At 37.7% G+C, this 27990-nt stretch overlaps 1 protein-coding gene across 1 annotated transcript in view; it reads left to right on the top strand.

Annotated features, from left to right (window-relative positions):
- smad3.S (SMAD family member 3 S homeolog) overlaps positions 1–27990 on the top strand; it is a 63377-nt gene that overhangs the window by 19144 nt on the left and 16243 nt on the right. The window contains exon 2 of the mRNA XM_018255244.2: positions 26031–26224. Within this exon, the coding sequence (XP_018110733.1) occupies positions 26031–26224 (194 nt within the window). The remainder of the gene's footprint in view (positions 1–26030; positions 26225–27990) is intronic.

Genomic DNA, 27990 nt, shown 5'->3' with positions numbered 1-27990 from the left:
TCAGACAGACTAACAGCAGCATTTATCACTTGTAATGTTTTGATTGTTAGTAATTATAGACTGGTATATTATATTTAATAACAGTGACTTATGTTTGTATGAAAATCTGGAAAATAAATTAAGGAATCCATAACACGCAAGATTGTCACATCAGGGATCCAATTAATATTATAATTTTTTTTTAAAAAAATTATATTATTTTTATAATATAAACGTGTGGGTTATAGGAGAAATAAAATTAACAAGATTTAATGGACTGAGCGACCATTAATTTTCATTCATTAATTTATTAGTGTAGTTATTTGTATGTGATGAGAGAGGAATCTATTATTCTGCTTGAACTACTCTCTGAAAAAGAACATCATTGAAATCTGATCTTCTATCCTTCCTTTTTTTTTTTTAATACAAATTAATCACCATATTTTGTACAGGTATGTGATCCGTTATCCGAAACCCGTTATCCAGAAAGCTCTTAATTACGGAATGGCCTTCTCCCATAGACTCCATTATAATGAAATAATAAAATTCATTGCACTGTGATGTTCCTTTCCTTATTGAAATCACGTGTGCAGGGAATTGTGGGGTTTGAGGAATGCAGGCTAAGGACAGATGGCTGTTGATACAAAGTAACAGTAGTCAGCCAGCTCAGAAAAGTAGTCAGACAGATCAGTAGGCAAGCAGGGGGCTAGGCTTAGAGAACTGTCAGAATCCATAAAAAAATCATCAAAAGTCTGCATATTTTTTAATTATTTACATGCAAAGTTGCTTGAAATTATGTTTACTTTTCAAAAAGCTTAGGTTATGTTTTTGTGGCGTTCCCCTTTAATTAGGATTCTGGTGCAGTAAGTTCATGTTTATGTTTAGTATACAAAATACAGCATTTCTAGCCTTATTCTATTTTAGACTTTCGTTTCTCATTAAAGTTGTCAGTGTAATTGCTATTGAAATAAGTTGTTTTCTGTGCCTCTGCACTCCTAGGTCAGCCTCTTAAAGGGGCTGTTCATCTTTGAGATAACTTTTAGTATGATGTAGAGACTGATATTCTGAGACAATTTGCAATTGGTTTTCATTTTTTATTATTTGTGGTTTTTGAGTTATTTAGCTTATTATTCAGCAGTTCTCCAATTTCAGCAATCTGGTTGTGAGGCTTCTAATTACCCTAGCAACCATGCATTGATTTTAATAAGCGAATGGAATATGAATAGGAGAGGGCCTCAATAGAAAGATGAGTAATAAAAAATAGCAATAACAATACATTTGTAGTCTTACAGAACATTTGTTTTTAGATGGGTTCAGTGAGCCCCATTTCAACACTTGAAAGAGTCAGAAGAAGACGGCAAATAATACAAAGACTATAAAAAATAAATAATGAAGACCAACTGAAAAGTTGCTTAGAATCAGTCATTCTATATGTAACAATTTATCTATATTGTATTATCTAAACATTTGCCGCAGTGGGATTGTTTTTGCCAATTCTGCACAGCAAAACCAAATTGGTAAAGAACCAAAAAAGAAAAATGAGTATTGAAATTAACTGTATAGCTGTCCACACATCCTGAACCTCTGTCTAAAATACTACTTGGAAGTACATGAAGCTTTTGCAGTCATTGCAGTTAGTTCTGGATCTCTATATACCTACACATCTGGTCACTTCAGGCTGAAAAAAATTGGCTAGGATAGTAAACTTTCAAAACAATTTCTTTACTGATTTTCCAGCTGGTTCGCACATGCCACATTTGAGAAATTATGCTCGCTAGGAACGATCACATCTCTCTGGACTTTTTTGTTTGTTTTTCTTTTTAAAGTTTAATACTCCGTATTTCTGGATTTGTGTGGTGTGATCAACAAAAAGCAAGTCATGAACATGTAAAGAAAAGCAATTTTCCTCAGTGAGGCACTCACATAACTTCAGTGATTGTGGCTTGGTTGTTACAGCTTGCTCTGTTCTTTATACACTGATATAGAATCGCTGCCTAAATTACTTCAGATTCATCTCTAGAGTAATTTTATGCTCCAACCCCTGTCTGTATAAAAGGTGTGACAAGAGCCTCATTGTTCCTCAGCTTAAATACCGCCGTTTGAGTCTGAAATAAATGTCTGTTCACCCAGCTGTGCCATCATATTACAGCCGATGCATGTCGTCAGGTTCAGAAGCTCTGGTGTTGATGCATATGGGACCTATAGAAGGGAAATAATTTGTAAAATCAAAATTGGCTTTCTGTAGGCAATCTGCAGAGGCATTTTATTTTTTTGCTGAACGGAGGGGCTGGGAGTTAGCGTGTCAGTGATTTAAATCATCCGAACTGCAAAACTAAATTTGTGGAAGGGTATGATATAGAGTACAACAGTTATAGAAAGAAATCACCTGTTGTTCACTTCGTAGCTGCGACTTTTTAGTACATAATTAAAGGAGACCTATAGGATAAATGAAAAAACCCTGATTTTGTAGGCAATTATAAGTAATATATGGTGTTGCTTTTCATGGTGCTAAAAATTAATATTATCTTTAAAAATAGCCCCTTTATTGGAGCTCCCTATAGATGTTCACTGGTCCCTGTTTCAAATGAGGGGTGGGTGTGTCCTAATGGACCCTGCCAGAAGTACAGTAGGAGGGGCACAGCCAATCACAGCCCTGCAGTCACGCATGCAAAGACATGCTTCAGTTCCCTATCAGGTCCTGCTAGCTGCTGATTGGTTCCTATCCTACAATGCAGTGAGCTGATTGCCGCCGGCTCCCCTGCACAGCCTGGGAATTCAGGAAGTGGAAGAGAAGGGAGGAATTATTAGGGTTTTTGCAGAAATATTCAATAAATCAGCCGTCTATATCTAAATAAGTATAACGCACTGGTACATTCTTACTTTTTACACAAAAGGTCTCCTCTAAGATGTATTTTGACTACAGGCAAAGCTGGCGGACATGTTCCATGCAATACGCATATAATATCGAAAACCGATCCACGACTGGCCTGTGATGAGTAATGGAGACTGGATTTTCTCAGCATCAGGATCTTTGCACAATTTATTTGCCCGCATGACGGGCCTTATCAGGCTATTCTCTAGGGTCAATGATCGGATCATACAGACCCGTCAGCAGTGTTTTTATATATATCCCATTCATATTCGAGTCTCCAGTTTTATTCATATTCCAGTCTATGAATATTTGCTATGATTTGGACCCTAGCAAGCAGACTGCTAAAACTGCAAACTGCAGAGATGCTGAATAAAAAGCCAAGTAACTCAAAAAGAAAAAAAAAATTAAAGGAAAACTACCCCCAAAATTAACACCCAAGCAACAGATAGTCTACAACAAACCAAGTGGCCCCAAGTTTGTTAACCACTAGAAATAATATATAATATTTCTTGAAAAAGACCGCATTTAAAATAAATAAGCCAGAAATGAATGAAAAAAATATCTTCCTTTTATCTTTATATTAGCTTCTCAGATGCCAAAGGCTTTCTGGTGTAAGCCGTTAATTGGCTTTGGCCTTACCCCGGATTGAAGAGATTCTATAAATAAATGCAAACACTGGTGAACATTCAGAAGGGTATTATCAAGCTAATGTGCAATAAATTAACAAATAAACTCTCTTGACGATTAAAACAAAAACAGTTTTAATTGTTTGCCATGCTGAATCAGGATATGTTTTCATTGCAAGAAGCAGGGCTCAGTGACATATAAATGTAAATAAATATTGCATCAACACAGATGATGTTAAACGGTCAATCTTTTACTCTGCTTCTGCATGGGCATTTAAAGACCAGCTCTTGCACCACATTCATATGGTGAAGTCTGTGTGGTATTTTTGTGTTTTAGAGTCAATTTTTTACTGTTTTTTATTGCAGAAGGGAAACACATCAGAAAACTTTGTATTTGAATAAGGTTTTCCAAGCAATGAGAGAAAAATGCTGTGCTTGGTAAAAGGGCAATAAGTAGGTAGAGACTTGTGTGGACATGTGTAATGTTTGTAAAGCATGATAGGAATTGAAAATAAAGCATTATTATAGGGTAGTGGAAAAGCCATACAGGTAACAATTATATGGGATGCGTCTGCATATCAACACTGAATAGATTTCCAAACAACTCACATAATTTAGTGCACCTGGTACAGGTATAGAATCTATAATCCAAAAAAGATTGGGACCTGAGATTTTCCAGATAAGGGATCTTTCTGTAATCTGAATAACCATACCGTAGGACAGGTCTGCTAAACATCAATTGGACATGAAATAAACATCATAGGATTGTTTTGCCACAAAATATGGATTCATGCACCTTAGTTGGGATCAAGTACAGAGTATTGTTTTGTTATTAGACACAGGAAGGCCAAAGTCTGTGCGAGATTGCCTTCCTGTAATTCAGAGCTTTCCAGGATACTATAACTGTATGTCAGGACTGAAGTTGTTACATGGCAATATAAAGTGGACATAGGGAATCTGTAGGTCTCCGTCGGGCAAATAGTGAATGTAGCAGTGAAAGGAAAATTATGTAGACCCTAGGTGTTTCCATAACCAGTTATGAGAGATACCATAAATTATATACATTTTTACTAAGCATTTAACAAATAAGTGGTACAGGTATGGGACTTGTTATCCAGAATGCTCTGGGCTTTGCAGATAACAGATCTTTCCTTAATTTAGTTCTTCATACCTTAAGGGGCACATTTATCAAGGGTCGAATTTCGAAATGTAAAATTCTTCGAAATTCGACCATCGAATTAAAATACTTCGAATTCGAATGTCGAAGTATTTTTCACCGAATTTGGCCATCGAACGATTTCAGCGATCGATCGAAGGATTTTCCTTCGACCTCTAAAGACTTAGAAAAATGTTGTAGAAGGTCCCCATAGGCTAACATAGCACTTCGGCAGGTTTAATTTGGCGAAGTATTGAAGTTGAAGTTTTTTTAAAAAGACAGTACTTCGATTATCAAATATTCGAACAATTTTTACTTCAAATCGGAGTCCAAGTAAATTCGAAGTCGTAGTATCCTATTCGATGGTCGAAGTATCCAAAAAATTACTTTGAATTTTGAATTTTTTTACTTTGAAAATTCTCTCGAATTCACTTTGACCCTTGATAAATCTGCCCCTAAGTGTACTAGAAAATCCTTTAAACATTAAATAAACCCAATAATCTGGTTTTGCTTCCAGTACAGATTAATTACATAGTTGGGATAAAGTAGAACTTACTGCTTTATTATTACAGAGAACAATCATTTCTGGCATATACAATAGCCTGCTGCAGAACATGCCTGTACGAAAGGGCAATAACTTCAGGGCTGGTGTAACACTACAAAGATTACCTGTCCCTTAAGAAATACTATGCATGAAATAACCTTACAAATTTGATGAAATAGAAGACTGATATATTCTCTACTTCCTAGGACTTATTTACTAATGGAATTCCAAAGCATTAGGTGCAAAGAGCAGGTAGATCATTGTGCTATTTCATGCACAATGCAGCATCTCTTCTTGCACTTAATTTCCCAATGCGTGTATGAATGGTAGCACACTAAAGAAACCCTGCATATATGCTTCTGTTTACAAATAAGCCCTCCATAGTTTATAGGACATGGGTGATTCTGTCATGATTTTTATGGTGTCGTTTTTATTCCTAAATTACATTGTTTACACGGCAAATAATTGACTCTACCATATAAAATGCCATTATTAAACCAATAGGTGTATTTTTTTGTGTGTGTAGGCAGCAATCTCAGGTCATTTTGGCTGGTCATGTGCTTTCAGAAAGAGCCAGTGCTGCACTATGGAACTGATTTCAGGCAAGCTATAGTTTCTCCTTTTCAATGTGTAATGTAAGGTGTTGCAGAGGGACCTGGATTTTTGCTATTGAGTGCTGTTTTTATATTTGTTCTTATACCAGGGAGCTGTTATCTTTTGTTAAGGAGCATCTGGTTACCTTCCCATTGTTCTGTTGTTAATTTTCAGTACAGCAGTAAAAAGTGACTGAGGTTTATCAGAGCACAAGTCACCTGACATGGGGGCTCCTGGGAAACTGACAATAAGTCTAGCCCAATGTCAGATTTCAAAATGAAATATACAAAAAGCAGTTTGTTCTTTTGAAAAAAGAATTTCAGTGCAGAATTCTGCTGGAGTATCATTAACTGATGCATTTTGAAAAAAAACATGTTTTCCCATGACAGTATACTTTTAACCAGTTACAAGTGGATAATCTGTAGTGCTAAAAAAAAATGTTGTTTCTAAATTCTGTATCCCTGCAAACCTGTGGTGCCCCTTCTTCTGCCTGCTAATCTGTGAAATAATCATATGAACACTTTATAACCAGAGCAAACCTTTGGCCTTGACTAATTTCTATTATATTTCCAGAGGACTGTGATGGAGGGCATGTGTGTGTATGTACAGATAGTATTCTTAGAAGCAGAGGGACATTCACCCCTGAACTGTCACTGGAGGGGTTACTTTTGCACAACAATCAAACTAAACACTATATTGTAGAGTAAGAAGTATGAATCCTGGTACTGTAAGGCATATCATTAAAAAGGCATGCTTTGCAGTTTCACATAGTCCTCTGTGTTCTGCTGAGTGAAAGAGGTCTTTGAGACTGTAAAGCCTGTAATCTCAGTTATAATATTGGTGCAATGAAAGACATCGTCCTACTAATTCTTTCTCCCGGGCTCTGCAAAAACTCAGATAAAAAGTCTGGCTCTAAGCCTGCACAGAAAATTACAACTGAAATATATTACTAAGAATACTGCTTGCTTATGTTCTACTTACTGCAGTGTATGCGGTTATTTTTGTTTTTAAGATGATGTCTAGGGCAGTGGTACATTGAGTGCTTTGATTATGGCAATCTTTGTAGAACCGATTTAATTGCAGTGAACCTTTTCAGAAGAAACATTCTCAGTCTGAAGTTGAACCCACCGTAATTGGCTTAGAGAGGTTTCGATTTAATCCCTTTGTACTGTTAGAAGTTGTCTTGTGTTTCTGTGATGCAAGAAAGGAAAAACATGCAGAAATAGCTCACCAACAGTAAAAAGGGAAAGTGGGAGAAGGGTTATTAGTGCATGTGCTCCATGACACGCTCATCCTGTTGTCTCATGTACTGTCATTTTAAAAAAATAAATAAATAAAAAAAGTAGGTAGTGTTTGCAATTTGAGAAACCAAGTCACACTTGTTGCCATAGCTTGCCAGCTAACTATATGGTTTTTGAAGGATTAGCTAAATTTGGGTGTTGACTTGGAGATGTATAGATGTTTTAATAAAAAAATAAATTGGGTTTCATGTTGAATTGGCAAAGGATTTTTAATTATATACATCTTTTTATATGTGAGTGACAGATCCACTTTAACTATATATTTGTGAGTTTTTCAACTTTCCTCAACCTAACATTTTTCATTCCTGGCTGTACCAGCTCACTGTAAGTCACTGACAGATTTCCCCAGCCCTGATTGGCTAATTCAGCAGTCTGCAGCGCGCTACAGACAGCATGACTTCTTTTTACGGCAGGGAAAATGTTAGGTTGAGAAAGTGAACTAATGAACAATTTGTATATTAAAAACTATAAAAAAATAAGCATCCAATTCTATGAAGCTGGCTTTTTAAAAAAGCAGCAGAAACCTTTTGGCAGGTAAAAATACAAACTGAGGCCAGATGATTGATTGTAAGAGCAGTACAGTGGGCATACAAATGGCACAGAATCAACTGATGGCCTAATGTTCCAATAGTAAGATCACTGGGTGGTGGTACACGCTCCTCTTGGCTTAAGGAAAACGATACCCTCAAAATGAATATGAAAAAGCAACAGATAGTTTATATCGTATTAAGTGGCATATTAAAGAATCTTACCAAAATGGTATATATATATATATAAGTATATCCGACCTGGTGCACTCACAACAGTCTAACACATTGCCTAGGTGCTGGTCAAAATAATCATTCAAAGTATCAAAAACAGACCGCACTCCGCACTTTTCACTTAAAAGCCCTTGGAGTGCGGTCTGTTTTTGATACTTTATATATATATATATATATATATATATATATATATATATATATATATATATATATATATATATATATATATATATATATATATATATATATATATATATATATTGCCCTTTTAAATCTCTTGCCTTGAATCACCATTATGTTGTTATGGTCTGTGTGTTGGCTCAGAGATTACCTGAGATGACCAGAAATACTAACAGGAAGAAGTGTTGAAGCAAAAGACAGAACTCTGTCTTTTAATTGGCTCATGTACGGTTTGTTTGTATGCACAGTGAATCGTACGATCCCAGGGGGTGGCCCTTATTTTTTAAAATGGCAATTTTTTATTTATGGTTACCTAATGGCACATACTACTAAAAAAGTATATTACTATGAAAATGGTTTATTTACATGAAGCAGGGTTTTACATATGAGCTGTTTTATGCAATATCTTTTATAGTTTTCCTTTAATATACTGTACAGGTGCTGGCCTTGTTTTAGGTCTGGCTGATTAAAGTGATGATCTGCAGCAGCAGATATTGATGGACAATAGGGTAATGACAGGTTGTGGGTTCTTGCTTTCACATTAATGAACCTGTTGGGATATACTAACACAGTGATGTTAGCATTCATGCCAGATCCCATTGCTGGATTAGAGTTGGGCCCCTCATCCTATCTTCGGGCGAATCCTGAACTTCCTCATTCAATACAGTTGATTTACGATAATTTGCTCAAAAAACTAGGTGCTGTGATACTCCACTGGCTCTGCCTATTTCTGGAATGCTTTTTTGATATGTAAACTGACACATTTTTCCTCTTTTTTGTTTCATGGACTTTTGATTGCTTTCAATAAGGAAACAAAAGTAAATGTGTAATTTTCCTTTCCATTTGAACGTTTGACAGAGTAATCTTTCTTAAGGTCTAGTGTTAGTATTTCAGTGGTATACTGCCTGTAGCCTTTAAAGTATATATCATATAGGCCCCACAATAAATCCACCAGTGATCAAAGTTAGAAAATCAGCAAGCTCATTGTAAGGAGAAGGTACCACTCAGTAATATCTGGGATTTGCCTGTAGTACCGGTCAAAAAAGGAACAACCCTCACAAGAGAATTGTGACACAGATATAATTAGTACAGACATACACTGATACATACTGACAGGTTAATTAGCTACTGATGAAATTGACCTTCATGTGTTTGTGTGAAAGTGGAAGAAATGTTTGTAAGGGTCTGTTACAATGTTGTTACAATATCAAGTTACAAAGAAACAATACTAAAGTACTGCCTTATGGTAATATGGATGGAGTGGTTGTGCAGAAATGCAACGTTTGGTGGCCCATTTACTTAGCTCGAGTGAAGGAATAGAGGAAAAAAAACTTAGAATTTCTTTGGCTACTTCGACCATCGAATGGGCTACTTCGACCTTCGACTGCGACTTTGAATCGAACGTTTTGAACTAAAAATCGTTCGACTATTCGACCATTCGATAGTCGAAGTACTGTCTCTTTAAAAAAAAACTTTGACCGCCTAGTTCGCCACCTAAAAGTTATCGAAGTCAATGTTAGCCTATGGGGAAGGTCCCAATAGGTTTTGCTATCTTTTTTAGCCCGAAGAAAAATCGTTCGATCGATGGATTAAAAATCGGTCGAACGAATTGCGGTAAATCCTTCGACTTCGATATTCGAAGTCGAAGGATTTCAATTCGGCAGTCGAATATCGAGGGTTAATTAACCCTCGATATTCGACCTTAAGTAAATTTGCCCCTTAGTGTTTATATGAGGGGAGCAAGGCAGCGCTCAGCAGACACTTGCTGCATGAAGCAGTTCTGGCATCTCTCGCAAACTCAATGGAACCTTTTTTATCAGTGGAATGCTGGGGTTTGCATGGCTTGGAAGTAGGTGTATGTTTGGTTTGTGGCAGTATTTTGGAGGTGGCAGAGCCCTCAGAATTTGCTTTTTTCTCTCTCTGTCTCTCTCTCGCTTGCTCTCTCTCTTTTTTCTCTACAACAAGGACAGTGTTCATATTTTTTCCCCTTTAGTGTAACGTAGTGTGGATATACATTCTATTTATTTAATGTTTGTTTTTTTTGCTGAATGTTTTGTTTTGTTTATTGCACTAAAACGAAAAATATAAAATAGAGTCCCCCCAGATGTGTGGTTTTTAAGTTTGACCCCACCTTTTAGGTCCAACATTTGATTGGGACCACCCTTGGCTTATATACATGATTAGAGTCACCATCTCACTACTATACCTGCTATCCCACAGTCCCTTCCCAAAAGCTATTATTCCCACTGGTAGTATAGTCACCATCTCACTACTATACCTGCTATCCTACAGCCACAGTCCCTTCCAAAGCCCCCCTGTGCTGCAAGTGGTATGAGCATAAACATATGTTGTGTTCTGCTGAGCATTCCTTCATCAGGGCTCAGTGTCTTCTTGGATCACACTACTAACAGACTTGCACAGGACCCTTTAGTTGTACTTTCTTTTGCCACCCTTCAGATGATAAAACATAAGACAGAAACTAAATTTGAGCACTTGTGTGCAGCTTTTCCCAAAAGAAGTGGCAACTCCAGGGATTGTGGTCATACTCCCAGTCACAAGAACATGTGCAAAAGGGGCTGCAGTGGATTTATCACATTCCGAGCTTCGACAAATGCTCTGTGCATCTTCACCCACAACTATTCCTAGCCTGCAGGCAGAAGCCATTCCTGCCCAGCACTCCTGCCTAGCACTTAGATCACTGTCAAATATGAACCATTTTGATTGTAAAAGAAGAGTGAAGGAGATTAGTTTGGTAATGTAGCAATTTGATATTAGGTCTGTTTAAGTGATTGCATGCCACACGTGGGGAGTGTTCAGACAGCTGTGGGACTAAAGCCCCAGAACAATTTCATTCGCAAAACAATACTCTTAAGCTATTTAGTCAATTCTCTGACTAATATTACACATTAATAATGGCACTGTACTGACAGACTCCCTACAGGCACATGGCTAAAATGAAATATATGATTTTGTAGCAAAATGAAATCCACTTATCTAAATTAAATTATGCACTTCCCAATAATGAATGCAGTGTATTCATTGGAAGCACATGTACACTTTACATCGGGCAGTCCATGCCCATTATAAATAATATATATTCATCTAATTTATCACTGGGCATAACAATATTTCTACCTTTTAAAACAACACCTTTTTAATGCAGTAGGAGTGCCCAAATTTTTATTCCCAAAAAGTACATTAGGATGGTGGCAGTTTTTTTAAATCTCCCCGAATCGCCCAGTGTGCCCCTACCCTAAAGGAACAGTTCAGTGTAAATCTAAAAACTGGGTAAACCGATAGATAGAAAAAAATGTTTCTAATATAGTTAATTAGATAAAAATGTAATGTATAAAGGCTGGAGTGACTGGATGTCTGTAAGTTGTTTACTGGTACAATAAAGATAAGATATTAAAGGTATGGTCTCTATTATCCAGAATACTTGAGACCTGGGGTTTTCTGGATAAAAGATTGTTCCTTAATTTGAAGCACCATGCCTTATGACAAATACAAGGTATAGGTATAAGACCGGTTATCAAGAATGAGGACCTGGGGTTTTCTGGATAAGTGGTCTTTTCCCTGGATCTCAGTGGCGGAACTACTGGGGGAAAAGGGGGTGCAAGCGGGCCAGGGCCCTGCACCCCCTCAGGGCCCCCCTGGCAGCCTGTGCGCCACTGAAAATGCGGCCGTATGGAGGGGGCGGGGCCCGGCTGCTCGTCACACACCAGGGCCCGCCCCCTCTAGTTACGCTACTGCTGGATCTGTTTACCTTAAGTCTAGTAAAAATTATTTAAACCCAGTAGGATAGTTTTTCCTCCAGTAAAGATTATTTATAACTTAGTCGGGATTAAGTACAAGGGACTGTTTTAATATTACAGAGAAAAAGGAAATATTTTTTAAATAGGTGAATTATTTTATTTTTAGTCTGTGAGTGGTAGGTTTCCTGTAATATGGAGCTTCTAATGGGTTCTGGATTATGGATCTCATATCTATAACTGTCTAATTATTATACAGTACTATAAAAAACAGTATCTACATAAAAAAAAATAAATGGCTTGTTTAAAAAAAATTTGACAGTTTGGCCAGACTCTGTCAGCCTTATTTATCAAGACTATAAGGGTATAGACACGCTGCGATTAGGGTTGATTTTTCGCCAGGCGACTAATCTCCCCGAATCGCAGCGTGTGTCTCTGCCCTAAAACAGAAGTGTGCATCGAATATATAAAATGCACACACACATACTGTACACACACAAACACACACCCACCCAAATCTATCTATATGGTTGATAAGGACCAACACTTTTAAAACAAAAAAATCTTAATTCCACTTGTGTCCAATGGTTTGGTCCACATTAAGATCCTTGATAAAGGTCCTTATGGTGTGTATGGTGGTCACGGCAAAAACATCGCACTGGGGCATTGAGGACCGGTTCGTCATGTGGCAATGCCACACATGTGATGTGTTGGACATGCAGAATATAATGGGACTGATCGAGAAAGCGCAGGTACAAACTACATGTATACGACTGTCAGATGAAGACGCAGAGTGCGGTATGCGGTGCAACTGATCCAACAGTCGGATACATATAGTTTGTACCTGCGATTTCTCAATCAGTCCCATTTTATTCTGCATGTCCGACTGCCATGCGACGAATGGTTCCTCAACGCGCTTTCGAGTTCAACCCTTACTCGGGGAGAATCACACTCTTTTTCCCAGCTACACACAAGTACATCTCCTTCCTCCACTCAAGGAGGTTTCCCCAGCCCCTCAGCCTCCTCCACTCAAGGAGGTCTCTAGGAGGAATCACTGAGGTGTAGTCTCACACCTCTTTTATCTGCAGCTCATCTGCAGCCTAATTACTTAGCTACCTTTACCTGGGCAACTGAACACACTTAATGAAGCAAGGAATGGAAGCTCACCCTGCTCTCTACCATTCACTCCAGGGACCCATTATCCAGCTTTAGCTAAGCCGGTACACAACTACAGCCTTGCTTGTTGCAGAAACACTAAATTTTTTTTACCTGGAGTTTTATATCCACCAGTCTAACACTGGTGAAATATACACAAGATTGTGCCCTTTTTTACAAACTTATCTTACAATATAATATATACTTAAAGATACATGAGGTAAGGAGGGCCCTTCTTATATTACTTTGCAATTCAAAAAATCACAAAAAGTAAACATACATGCAGACCATCTCGATACCACTGTTTTCATCCTATTAAAATAAATTAATTTGAAAGCAGAATACTTTACTACATATCTAAAGCTGGTTGTACAATGCTGTGTTTATTATTAGCTTATAAATGGTTGTTTAATGAGGTCCTTAGAAATCGGTGTATTTACAGAACGTGTCTGACACATTTATTCCTAGTTGGCAAGCCCAGGGTACTTAGGGTAAAGTCCAGGCATCTGCTACACCCCAGAATATAAAGCAGAGCTTAGTGACAGGATTGCTTTGAGTTTCCTGGGTTAATTAACATAATAACATTTGCACATTTTTATTCCCCTCTCACCCAGGCTTAGGATACAAATGGTTATGCTAAATAAATTCATGAAAAGCATCTACAGCTCATGGTCGGGGGAACAAACTTTATACAGGTATGGGACCTGAAATCCAGAAAAAAACTATCTTTTTCAGCCTATCACCCATAATAAAGAAAACACGCCAGCGTTTTGTGGGACTTAGAAAAAATGTAAACTTTTTCTGAAGCAATCCCTAACTACTCAATTGCGCTTCGCCTGGTCTGAGGTGGCAAAGGAAGTCTAGCGTAAAAGGTAGCGTTCAGTACACTGCGCGCGTTAGTGAATTTGCATAGTTACGTCGGTTGCGCAAATTCACCAGGCGTAAGGGTGCGAAGTAAGACTCGCAAAGTTACACCAGCTTCCGTTTTGTGAATTTGCGAAGTAACGAAAATGCCCAACGCTAGCGAATTCACGCTAGCGTTAGGCGCTTCGGCGCTTAGTGAATTTGCCCCTTTATATCTGAATTGTACTTATCTGTAGTGATTGTGTTTTTCTGTTTAATTTGTTGTTTCTTGAGCAGAATGTTGTTCCAAATCTCATACAAAGTTAAATTTTCCATGGAGAAAACCCTTATGGTACTTGTCCCAACGTTTCAGAAAGTAGTGGAGATTTTGGACTGAACCCATATTTCCCTCCTTGATAATGTTATTAATTCAGTCATTTTTCTCTAGTGATACTAGATACTTGATCCTGTCTGTAGCATTTATTAAGGCAGTGGTTCTTGACGGTTTCTCTCAGGAGACTCAAATTATGTTGCAGAATAAGCTTTGTGACCCAGAAATCGGTTTAGAATAACTTTCGTTTAATCACCGTTTAATTGTAGAAAAGAAGGTCACATTAGGGTAGGACTACATGAACGTTTTCGGATCAACGATGCGGATTCATCTGACATTTTCATTACTTATCTTATTTCCGTTGCATGCCATTTGAAGCTGGCGTTTTGTTGCAGTGCGTCGGATTGCGCTGAAAACGTCCATGTAGTTAGAAGGTTCATTGAGACCCAACTTAAACAGCATATAATCAGCATATCTGTATTAGGGCAGAGACACGCTAGGGAGATTTAGTTGCCCAGCGACAAATGACCTCTTCTTCAGGCGACTAATCTCCCTGAAAAGCCTTCCCGTCGACTAGAATCTAAATCTCCGATGGGATGGCACTCAGAGCGCTTAGTTATCCGAAGTCGCCCGAAGTTTTGTCGTGAGTGTAACATTAACGCTGCAATGATGAACCTTTGTTCAACACAGTAAATATTGTATTTCAAAGTAAAACTGACTCATGTGCTTACAGTATTTGCTTTAACAAATTTCCCTGATTTTACATTTTCCCAGATATTACATCATTTTTTCCTGGTCCCCTGAAAAATGTAAAATGGGGGTTCTACTGTATAGTGGGAAGGTTACAAAATGCCATTACATGCAGTATTGTTTCAGCTTATGTTTTTGACTTACGAGTGCTTTGTATGGGAGATCTGGTGAACTTGGCAACAGTATATATTATCATCTTCCCTTGCCAGGTTTTGTGAGTTAAGGTGTAATTTAGAGATTCATGTGGTTAGCAAGGAGAAACATGAGCAGGTTCACTGGACAAAATTGTCTTAACATGAACAGAGAGCTATCAAAACACCAGCACGTGAGGAGGAAACCTCAAGCATTTTGAAATTTCTGAGCTCTATGAAGGGTTCCATGCCAGAAACGTCTATATTTATCCATATCAGCAGCACAGAGGCTTGTTTTGCAGCACTTTTGTAAGGACCTGTGTTAGATTCAAAGAAAAAAGTACCTTGAATCTCAGTTTGAATAATGACCAAGAATTGTTAATACAGATTCTGAAGTGCATTGTGTATTAGTCTCTTCTGGGATAGTCAATAGTGACTAATAGAATGGTATACTGACTTTAGAAATATACTGTTTATGGGGAGTGCAAAGAAAGATGGCTGCTTTTGGATTGCAGCAGTATGGTCATGTTATTTTCAGCCTTAGACACATGGTAGTTTCAATAAAATTTTAGTGACCGATAATTACGATCAAGCACACAGCGCTCGTTGTATAAAAATATTTGCTGAGAGATTACCATGTCTGCCTGGCATTCTTAATGGATAATCTTGGATTGGTTAATAAAAGTAAATACGGACGCAGAATCATAAAGTATGAGTTACCATACACGGGCAGATAAAGCTGCCGATATCGGTCGTTTAGACCAATTTGACAGCTTATCTGCCCGTGTATGGGGGCTTCCGACGGGTCTTCCCGATCGATATCTGGCCACGATATCGATCAGGAAGGTTTGATTTTTACCCGACCGACCCGTCGGAGCCCCTTGGCGTATCGTAATCCGATCGTTTGACCGTACGGTAGGCGGCATAGATGCAGTGGCAGCATAGAAAGCAGTGTGTTCTATAAAATGTGTATATTTGGGCTGGCACAGAAACCCCAAACCCAATTTAACAAACAAAACATGACTAGCCTATTTATTCGTTGAACTTTATATCTTCTTTAAAACTGTGGATGTATTTACTCTGAAATGTGAGAACCTTACCAGTAGGATGTTTAAGAAAATCATACATTTTGTTACTATACGTTTTTGAACTGTATGGCTTGCCTTGCTGTGATTTGGATACCTTTATATGAAAATATAAAGTACAGTTGTGCTGCACTGATAAAATTGGTGTGATGCTTCAGAATCTCAACAGTGGTTTATATAAACAAGCTGCTGTGTAGCCATGGAGGCAGCCATTTAAAGCTGAAAAAGGAGAAAAGGCACAGGATACACAACAGATAAGCTCTGCAGTAAACAATGGGATCCTTCAAACCCTATCTGTGATCTACTGTGTATCCTGTCCCCATGGCTACACAACAGCTTGTTTATATGAACGTGTTTCTGAAGCAGTTTTACCAGTGCAGGGCAACAGAACATTACATTGTCATTCATTTAAAACACTTTAATTTGTTGGTGTTACTGTTCCTTTAATAGAATCTGTTGTCTATGTACTTCATAATGGTCCCTTGTATTTGGCTGCCAGGTTTGTGTTGCTATTGTGTGTGCTGAATGTATAATTTCTAGGAGCAGACAGCGACGCTAGAATATGTATCTCCCAGCGAGGGAGTTGTGATTGCTCATTTCCTCTGTTTAGAGAACCAGGTTGTTTTTTGTGGCCGTTTCTGAGGCTTGTGTGGGTGTTAGTAACCAAAGGCTTACTCAGGGGAACTCTGTAACCTCCTCACATGCACAGCATAGGCTTCCAGCGCACTTTCATTCATACGTGGCTTGTGGAATGCTCCAGCCATTGTCAGCTTTTTCCATTTTTTTGGATTTGATATCTAATGTATTTAGCCTGCTACAAGTATAGTATTCAAAGGCTGTCATGTAATGGCAGTGAGATAGTCGTGTGCTACAATGTTTTTATTTATTTTATTAACCTAGATACTAGAGCTCATTTAGGCTCTTATACATGCTCGTAGGAACTTGCAGGGGGACAGTAATTCAAGTGTTGTGTCTGTAGCTGCAGTTACATACCTCCCGACATTTTGGAAGTAAAAAGAGGGACAAATTTTTTTTTCCCACAGCAATTTTTTTGATCACACCCCTTTCTGTGGCCACACCCCCTAATTACCATGTTTGTTTTACAAAATTTGGCAGGTTATGAAAGTTTGAAAATATTTCTCCTTATCTAAACTGTGTTTTTGTGTCTCAAAATTGTTACAAAGTATCTTATTTGCACCTGTTAGCTGTTCTGGGCTCTCTGCTAAAAGCCAATTAAGTGAGAAACTTTGTTTCTTTTTCTGGCTGTTCAGTGCAGAGAAAAGAGGGACTTTCCAGTACAAATGAGGGACTGCGGGTTGAGCTGTCAAAAGAGGGACTGTCCCTCCGAAAAAGGGACAGTTGGGAGGTATGCAGTTAGCGTGTACAAAGTGAAATCGAAGCTTATACATACCTCCCAACATTTGAAAATAAAAGAGGGACAAAAACTTTTGCCATGCTCAGCATGGCAAAAACTTTTGACCCACTTTATGGCCACAGTCCCTAATTACCATGTCCATTTTACAAAATTTGAACACATTTCTGGGGTTTTTAGGGTCAGGTTTTATCTGTTATTACAGTTTTGCTAATGAAGGTGAATTGGCCTTTTAGTTACAAGTCTCAGTTTCCCCAAGAGACCTGCTTATCTTAAATAGTTACAATTGTTTCTTTACTTATCTTAAAGGGGATCCTTCACCCCAAAAAAATTATTCAAAATCCAATTTTATCACATTAGTCAATCAAAATGAACCATAATTACACTATATAAATTATTTGAATCTTATTTCCTTCAGTCTGGGAATTCATAATTATAGCAAGCAGGCAGGAGCCATTTTGTGGACACTGTTATTAAGACAAGTCTTGCATCATCTCAGAATCTTGTTTGTGCTCCAGAATGGGGGACCCGATGTCCATCCCTATGCACTGGCTACACAATTAAATTGTGAAGAGAACGGGGGAATTTGGGGAGTGCAGTGACATCTAGGAAGTGCTGAATGGAAAGTGAAAGTAATTGTCTGCCCCGCCTCTATGCTTAATCCAATCTAAAGACCCTGTTCCAACAATAAAAATAGTGGAATAGCTTGCACCACATCTTTCACAATTTATCAAAACAGAAGTTCCTACAGGTATTTATTTTGCATGGAACGCATCTTGCAGCACATGGAACGCTGCTGGAATTCTGTGGGGGAAACTGCACTTTGCTCTCTTTTTGTAATGAGGTCCCACTGTGTTTCATACTAAATTGTTTTTGAGGTATAGAACTGTCTAAGGATGTCCCCATTTTTATTTATTTTTGGTAGGGATGGACCGAATTTTTAGATTCGGCCGAACCTATGAATCCTTCGCAAAAGATTCTGCAGTATACCAAACCGAAGCCAAATCCTAATTTGCATAATCTCCTTATACTGCAGCTTTGATCACGGTTTTGAATTTAAAGTGATAGTTCCCCTTTAAGTTATCTTTTAGTAGGTTATAGAATAACTATCTTTTCAGCTGGTCTTCATTTTTTATAAACTGAATTATTTTCCTTCATCTCGGTCTCTTTCTAGCTTGCAAAAAAAAAAAAAAGATTGACTTTTTTATTATTCGTCTTTCTCTTCAGGCCTTAGTCTGGTCTTTCATTCAACCCACTGCATGATCTGTTAGAAATTCCAAATTGGAGAGCTGCTGAACTAAAATCGAAATAACTCAACCAACTCCAAATCAAGATTGATGTGTTTCAGAATATCCAAAAATAATTTAAAGGGTAAACTAGCTTTAAATTTGATCAGAAAATAAAGTATTACATGTCCCTGCGGATGATCACTTGTGACTCCCACACAACTATTGAACTCCTCTAATGGTGCATATTTGGGGCCTTTTCCCATCCATTCCTGTGATCACACAACCGTTTGCTAAGCCAAGCAGTTTTGTTAGTGGCCCACACACAATCCATGTTGCCAGTATATTTATGTAAAGTCAGTCTTCTCCTAAAATGCACCTCATCTTACATAGCAACTTGTGCAATCATTCTCTAAGCACCACAGCATTTGTATGCTTCATCATTACGCTATCAAAGTTCTCCAGCCATTGCAGCCGAAGAATGTTAAACAGGAGACAGCAATACTATAAACATTTAGACTGTATTCAATAATGATTTTCTTTTTCCCATAACCTTGATGTCCCATTAACCCTCCCGATATTCCGCTGAGCTGATGATTAATCCATTCACATAGCACTGCAGCAGTCTTTCTTCTTTGTGAATTCTGCATAGGTTCTTAAATGACTCTAACATTTTCTCTGGCAGCATGAGAAATTCCTTTATCCTAAGTACAGTCAAGATTGTATCATTTTATTCGGTGCCCTTGGCTTACTCTATTGCATACCAAGCCACAACTGAAGTGAGAGATTTTCTAAGGAACTTCTGAGAACAGGCTTCAGATCTACCATTATACTGTACTTCTTACTGGTTCTTTTATCCATTTTACTAGTATTCTTAATATAGTGCCAACACATTTGTCAGATTATACATCGTTCACATCAGTCCTGGTTTCAGTGGAAACCCACTCAAGCATGGGGAGAACATAAAAATTCCTTACTGATCCTGATCCTGACCTTCCTGGCCAGAATCGAACTGAAGAACCCCATTTCATTACTCAGCTCTACCTCTGGCAGGGACACAATTACTCCTCATTATTTGAAGCCTAAAGCACAAATGATGCAGTTTTCAACTGCCAATCATATTTTAGCACTAAAGTTCTTGATTCCACGAAATAGTAAAGGTACACTATTCCTGCATTTTTTTAGAGGCTTATTTATAGGTATGCACCGAATCCACTATTTTGGATTCAGCCGAACCCCCAAATCCTTCATGAAAGATTCAGCTGAATATGGAATCCGAATCCTAATTTGCATAAGCAAATTAGGGGTAGGAAGGGGAAAACATTTTAACTTCCTTGTTTTGTGACAGAAAGTCACGTGTTTTTTAAAATTTTTTGTTTAATTTATCATAATTAAAATTTGTGAATTTTAGAGTTTTCTCTTAAAAATTGAATTACTCATTGGGTCTACCAAATAAATTTTGCCTGACTATTTCAATTTACTTCTACATTTGTCAGCTTTTTGATGCTAGATTTTTACATTTGAGTTTTTAGAATTTCCTGCACTTACTAAATCTCTAAGATTCAATCTGTGAGTCTTGCAAAAAAAAAACTTGAGCAGTGGTAAAAATCTGTATTCGAATGTTGACAAATCAGCCCCAGGACTCGCTATAGTGCACATGACACCTCCTAGGGCCAAACAATGAGATTAGTCTGATATTGCACACCTTTGCTGGGCATATAGAGGGAAAGATCCTCTTGTTTGGTGACCTTGCTGACAATGTAGGGGCAACTTTAATAAATGAGACCCTCTGTTTTGAAATGCCCACTCCGTACAAACCCGGGAAATCTGTTCTACGTTTTGATAATACTGCTGAATGTGTTTATTTTTCCTGTTGTGTTTGCTGAACTGTGTGATGCTAAATACAGTTAAATGTAAAAATAAATCACCAACACAGACTTGCACAAAAACAGCCAAACATTCCCTCTATAGAGGAAATGAATCATCCTATATAATTCCCTTGCAGTAAGGTTGGGGGGAAGAGGAAGTGAAAGGGATTGGTACAGGAAGGCTGTGTGACAGAGCAGGTTGTGTTTAATGGGAGAGGGGGTGATACATGGAAATAACACAGGTTTAGTCCATATTAAAAGCATATCCAGCAGGGCTTAGTACATCATTAACAGAATGGAACCAAGAGCTGCATGCCCTTTGCTGAAGATTGATGCCTTCATACAAACTGAATGTCATCGCCTTGTAGTCAAGATGATCTCTTTATATAATCCTAAATATACCCATATAGTCCAACTATTTCCAAACGTCACCGCATACCCCTAATATCATGGGGCTCTATATGCCCCCCCCCCATAGCTGCATACCTGAAATACCATTAAATAGTTAAAAGCTTTGCCCGATCCCCAGAGCATGACTTCAGAGGCACTCCTTCATTTAAATGTGCTGTGTACACCTATGTTTAGCCTGAGCCCAATGAATAGGGCTTGTGTTCACACTGTGTTATGACAACTCATAGCCTTTTATGAATATATATACAGAGGTATCATGGAATCTGATATCCGGAAACCTGTTATCCAGAAAGCTCTGAAATATGGGATGACTATTTTCCATAGACACCATTTTAAGCAAATAATTAAAAATTTTAAAAGAATTTCCTTTTTCTTTGTGACACTAAAACATTACCTTGTACTTGATCCCAAATAAGATATAATTAATCATTATTGGACGCAAAACAACCTATAGGGTAGATTTATTAAGGTTCGAATTGGAAATTCAAATCATTGAGTTGGATTTTTGGAAAAAACTCACAAATACGAATTGAGAATAATATGAGTTCGAGATTTATCATACCTGGACCCTGGGCAGGGTCGGACTGGGGGGCCCAAGGCCCACCGGGGCTGCAGTCTCGGGGGCCCCAGGCCACTCTGCCCTGCTGCGCCACAACGTTCTTCGGGCCTCAGGCCCTTCTTCAGAACGATGGCAGCAAGAAGAATGCGGATCTGGGCCGGCGAGGCCACAAGAGGGGGGCCCACCAGGTTTTTTCCCGGGAGCCCTGTTTGATCCTGACCCTGGGAACAATTCGAATTTGACTATTCGCCTCCTAAAACCTTTCCGAGTTCATGTAGAAGTCAATGGCAAAGGTCCAGTGACCCATTTGAAGATGTTAGTAACCTTCTTAACATTCGAGTTTTTTTCATGGAAAAAACTTGAAATTTGATTAGAATTCGATTTGAGTTTTCAGGTTGTTAATATTCGTTCGAGTTCTAGATATTCCGTTTTTTTCTAAAATAACATAGTATTCAAATTTTGAGGTCATTCGAGTTCAAAACCTTAATAGTCGACTTTGGATAAATTTGCCCCTTAATGTTAAACTGATTTTTAGTTGGCTTCAAGTATGTTGATCCAAATTACGGAAAGATCCATTATCCGAAAGACCCCAGGTCATTCTGGATAATAAGTCACATACTTGTATATAGTTTTGCAGGTAGGACCAGCATACTCTAGATTTATTTACATACTATCCACCTTTCAGTCCTCATTATGACCTTTATCTACCTATATAAAATATAGTTTTTGCACTAGTGATGTGTGGGCTGGCTGAAGATTTCAGGACCCGCTAGTCGGGCCAACTTTTGCACAACGTTTGTGGTCCGCGGGCAGGTTCAACCTGAACTTTAGTCTGTGTCCACCCTCTAATGCCCAACTTCTGCCACCATGTGCAGTTTTTTATATATATATATATATTTGTCTGTGTGCCCCGCCCCTTCCATGACATCGCAGCAGGTATATAAATAGGGGAGCACACCGGGCTAGTGTCTGGTGTGGGTCGACTTTTAATAAACCAGCACATCATCATTACTTTGCACCCCACAAAATCCCTGTTGGAGGATTAGGAATAATGTAGCCCCGCTCCCAGCTACTGAAAGGGGAGAACATATGAAAATCTGGTTATTTTCTGTACTTGTAGTCTATACTAAACAATGATTAAAAGAACATGTATACAGAACTAAAGCACTATGCTTTGAGTTTATTTCGAACGACAAGACCGTGCCTCATTAAGATGTGTGTGATAACGCACTTATTTTCTTCTAATGAGATGTTATAAATTCTTGAGCTTTGGGAACTATTTCAGAACCACAGCAGCAACCCAAGTAAATAATTCATGCCTCGTCAGTTGGATTAAAGAATGTTTCTATTTAAAATATCTGAGGAAAAAAAACAAGTGTTTTGTGATTTAGAAATGTACATTATTTTTGACTGTGTGCAGCAAGACCACCTATTAAGCTAAAAAGCCCCCTGAAATAAACAAACTGATATTAACCAACTGTTCTGTTAATTGCATAGATGTGTGGGCAGAAAGGTAGATTCTTCTAAGCACTAATTGTGTGTTGTAAACTATCCATAGATATTGAGGTAAAAATAAAGTACACATTAAAAAAGCTTGAAATAGCAGCTGTTTATTTCTATTTTTGTTTCTTTTGTCTTTTTCCACTCCCATTGGGTTTCATTAACCTTCTGACCTGGGAAAGCAGAACAAGGTGATATCTAGGGCCCCCCCTCTCTTCTTTTCTGACCCCAACATTCCACATCGATTTTTCTGTAAAACAAGAATAAAGGTTTGTGTTGAAGATAGCTAGCGCAGTGCAATATGCTTTGTCTTCTGTCAGTACATTTATATTATATAGAATTCCAGCTCTTGCTCTTCAAAAGACCTAGACCTAAAGCAGTTCTTCATGCATTCTCCTTATGGTAGATAAATCTAGAATATTCAGGATCGTACTATGTACTGTATGAAGTAATTATGTTTTTTTTTTGCCTTTGTCTGCATTACTTATCTTATCATACCAGACCACGCTCTTGTGATTATATGACCTGCCTCATATCCTGTATGTTTCCTTATTCCTTCCGATTTATATATAGATTCCATAGAGCTCATCCCCAGGGTGTGAACAGAACAGTTATAACTCTGATCAATAATAAACTCTGTTTCAAAATACTATTTCTATTATAATATGACTGAGTAGTGATGGGCGAATTTATTCGGCAGGTGCGAATTCAAAAACGAGACGCCACAGATTCGCCCATCACTACTGAGTAGAGAAAAGTGCAAAGAACAGTCCAGCCAAACCAGCACAGCATTAAAAGGGTCATTCTCTTTTAAATTTACTTTTAGTATGAATCAGACATCTAACATTCTGAGACTATTTCCAATTGGTCTTCATGTTTAATTTTTATTTTTTGTGGTTTTACAGTTATTTAGCTTTTTAGTTCAGCAGTTCTCCAGTTTGGAGTTCCAGTAGCTAGCTGGTTGCTATCGTCAAATTAAGCCTAGCTACTAGGCAGTGGTTTGAATGAGACACTGTATTATGAATAGGAGAGGGCCTTAGTAGAAAAATAAGTAATAAAAAGTAATAATAAAACTGTTAACTGAAAATACTATTTTTGCCAGCCAGCATCAGTAATCCTCATCTAAAATAAACATTTAGACCAACTGAAAAGTTGCAAAAAGGACATTCTATAACATTTCATGGTTCCACTCTAAATTCGTCATATGTTTGTATAAATAACTATATAATACATATATTACAAACACTGAATAAAGTACCCCCTCTTGTAAATTCTAAGGATATTATAAGTTAGAGAGGAGTTTCATGACCATATAAAAACACAAGGCCGAAGGCCGACTGTTTTTGTACAGGTCATGGAACTCTGAGGTAACTTCTAATATCCTCATATTTTGTAGCTGGGGGTACTTTATTTATTATAATACACAAATTTCAGTCATGTGACAGAAATGGCATCAGAACTCACCGTTTATAACTGATACCATATCAGCATTCAATGGACATTGATTACAGGTAATGCTAGAATGCACATAAAAAATAAAACAAGTTAGCGACCGCCATTCGGGGTTTACCTTGACGTGGTATGGTGGCTTATCAATTTTATGATCATAAATTTGTAACAAAATAACCCCTGTTTTGGGTACATATGCAATAGCATTTATTATACTTATATATATACTTTAAAGCCTTTAGAGTGCTCCCACAACCCCCCTGTTTTGATAATATATATATATACTGTATATATATATATATATATATATATATATATATATATATATATATATATATATATATATATATATATATATATATATATATATAATACACAAAAGCCATGAATATCTTGTAAATTATATCCTTATTAACTGTGACTAGTGATGTCATCAGTTATAAGTGAGTAGTGATTTCATTTTTGTCACATGACTCACTGAAACGTGTGTATTATAATAAATAAAGTACCCCTTGTTGGAAAATGAGGATATAAGAAGTAACCTCAGCGTTTCATGACCTGTATAAAAACACTTGGCCTTCAGCCTCTGTTTTTATATGGTCATGGAACTCCTCTGTGATTTATAATATCCTTATATTTTACAATAGGGGGAAACTTTATTCAGTATATATTTAGGTTTATGTGAGGAGGCTAACAGAATACTGTAAAACCTCCCAAACACAAATACAGAACATATTTCAAAAGTACCCCAAGTTAAAAGAGAATGGGGATCGCTAGTAGAGTATAAATTACAGCTTCAACGTATTTGATTCTGTGGACCTCAAAATATGAACCTCTGCAATTTGTTAAGTGTACCAACAATGTTGCAGAAAGTACAATTTACAACAACCATTACAGTTGGCAGTTTCATGTGATTTATACTTTGCATACTGCTGTACGTCTGGCTAGACAGCTCCTTGAAGCCAGGCAGGAAATATATGATAGCCAATTGATAGCCAGGAAATGCCATGGAAGAAAAATCATTAAGAAAAATAAAATATTTTTCAAAAAACACAGCATAGCTTCAGCAAACATTAGAACTGTCTTGGGACCCTCTGGTCATTAAATTTGTGTTTTTTTTAATTATATTTCTTACCTCTGTAACCTGAGTAGAAGGTGCAACCAAAAATGGCGTTTGTAACCTCCAGCTGGAAACACTGACCCAGAGGGAATTCTAAAATATCTCCTGAGTTATAATCACCCCCCACCCCGATTCTATTGGAGTGCGAATGCATTGTTTTATTTCTGGAAGAGAAAATAGTGTTCTAGTAGCAAATTTTGTGTCCTTCCTCCAAGTTCTTAGTTTAAGCAAAAGCCATCCTTTTAGTATAGTGTACTCTTGAAATTCACCCTAATTTCAACACAACAGTGCATTTTCACAGAAAGGTTTGCATTCCATTTCAGAACTCAATACCAAAACGGAAAACAGTAAAACAAATGTTAAGCGTGCATTTGCTTTTCTTGAATTAAATATGTGTACAAAGTTAAAGTTGTTTTGTGAGCCCTAGTAATAATGTTACACATTCATTTTGATTTTTCTGTGCAGGTCTCTGGATGGAAGGCTTCAGGTGTCCCATCGTAAGGGTTTGCCCCATGTCATATACTGCCGCCTCTGGAGGTGGCCAGATCTGCACAGTCACCACGAGCTTCGAGCCATGGAGGTGTGTGAATATGCCTTCAACATGAAGAAGGACGAAGTGTGTGTGAATCCTTATCACTACCAGAGAGTGGAGACTCCAGGTACACACAGACTACATCCCAAGCAGATCAGTATTTGTTGCAGTCAGCAATAAGGAGGAGTCATCAGAATAGCTTACATAGAGCCATTAGGGAGGTAAAAGTTGGGGCCTCCTTGGACTATAAAATCTTTTTTAAGAAAAATAACATTTGTGAAAAATAACATTTGTGAAATGTAAAGGGGTTATTGAATACAAGAAATAAGGGATAGCAATATTTTTGGGGGGGGTTAGGGAGAAGCTGTGCAGTGGAAACAATTCCAAGATGATGATATGGAACGCTACAAGAGATTAGAAGAAAAGGTTTAAAAATAGGCGTAAAATTTAGTGGTAATGGAACAACTTGTGCTGCTAGAAGAGGATGTGGAAAACTGCGATGGGTTTTATATTAATATAATATTGGGTGTCTTGAACGATTATAAGATGACTTAAGCTCCCCATAGATGCGACGATTCTTCTTGCCGAACGACCGATTTTAGGGAAGCCCGACCGATCCTTCGAAATTATCGTGCGGTTAGTGGGATTCGAACGATCGTACATCTTACGATTTTTCGGCCGACATCTGTCAGGAAATTGATCGGCCAGGTCAAAAAATCTTTGTCGGTCCCAGTGCAATCTATCTATGTTTGCAGGGCCAAGCAGACAGCTCCCCTTTGTTTTCCTGGCAAATTGGTCTTTTTGGTTGATGGTAAATTCGTACGATCGTTCGGAGAAGATTGTGGTCTCACAATCAGGATCTGATCTTTTAAAAATCTCAACATCTATGGCCAGCTTTACAGGATAACTCAACATCCCTGTAATCTGGTAGGCAATCGGGTAAAAATAATCATTAAGAAAAAATATATAACAAAATTATTTTTTAAAAAGTTATACATACCTAAAAATTACCCCATTATTGGAGGTCGCCCATAGATTCTCACTACTCCCTGTCTGTGTTTCAAATAAGCGGTGGTCAAATTTGCACCTGGTCAATAACCCATGGCAACAGATCAAAGATTTGCTTTCATTTTTCAACCTGCAGGTGGCTGAAAAAGTCAGTCACTGATTGGTTGCTATGTGTGCAAATTTGACCAGTGTTTATTAATAAGCCCCAGTGTGTCTTATCAGTTCTGGCCTGAAGCACAGTAGGAGATGATTAGTCAATCACAGTCCAGCATTCATGCCTATACATACATTTATATTAAAAAAAAAAACAGCAGCAGACATGTGGGGTAATCTTTTCCTTTTGCTGGTCACCAAAGGTGACAGCCCTACTTATTTGTATATTAGGAACAATTAAACATTGAGATTATGGAGTAGTAGAATGAGCTACATGAGTGAAAGCATAGATTTCAACAATGACTGGATACACAGTTATGGGTTGTTAAGTAAGTACTAGAAAGACTAATACAGATAAGCCATGAAAACCTTTTTTTTTTATAGATTGAAAACTTGGTATACTTGTTGCTAGAGTGCTACATGGATACACAGTTCTGTGCCATCTGACAATTTCAGAAACGGACAAGCATTATAATATAAATATGTGTAAATATACAGAGTGCCATGTGATAAGTCTATTGTAAATCTTACACAGCCACATGTTCACTTCTGTGCTAGTGAGAGTAATAGATGTGTGAAAAACCACTGAACAGTTGTGGAGCAACAGGAAGTTGGGCAAGACATCGCTTGATGTGTTTCAGATGTGACCTGTATGTGGATGTTTGTTTTATTAATTATTGACTGCTTACATAGAAGAGTCACTATACTTAATTTGCTAATCTCGCTTTCCTT

Source organism: Xenopus laevis, chromosome 3S, assembly GCF_017654675.1.
Source record: "Xenopus laevis strain J_2021 chromosome 3S, Xenopus_laevis_v10.1, whole genome shotgun sequence".
In the NCBI taxonomy this organism is placed as follows: domain Eukaryota; kingdom Metazoa; phylum Chordata; class Amphibia; order Anura; family Pipidae; genus Xenopus; species Xenopus laevis.
The sequence above is the reverse complement of the archived record's forward strand: the minus strand, read 5'-3'. Positions and strand labels throughout refer to the sequence as shown.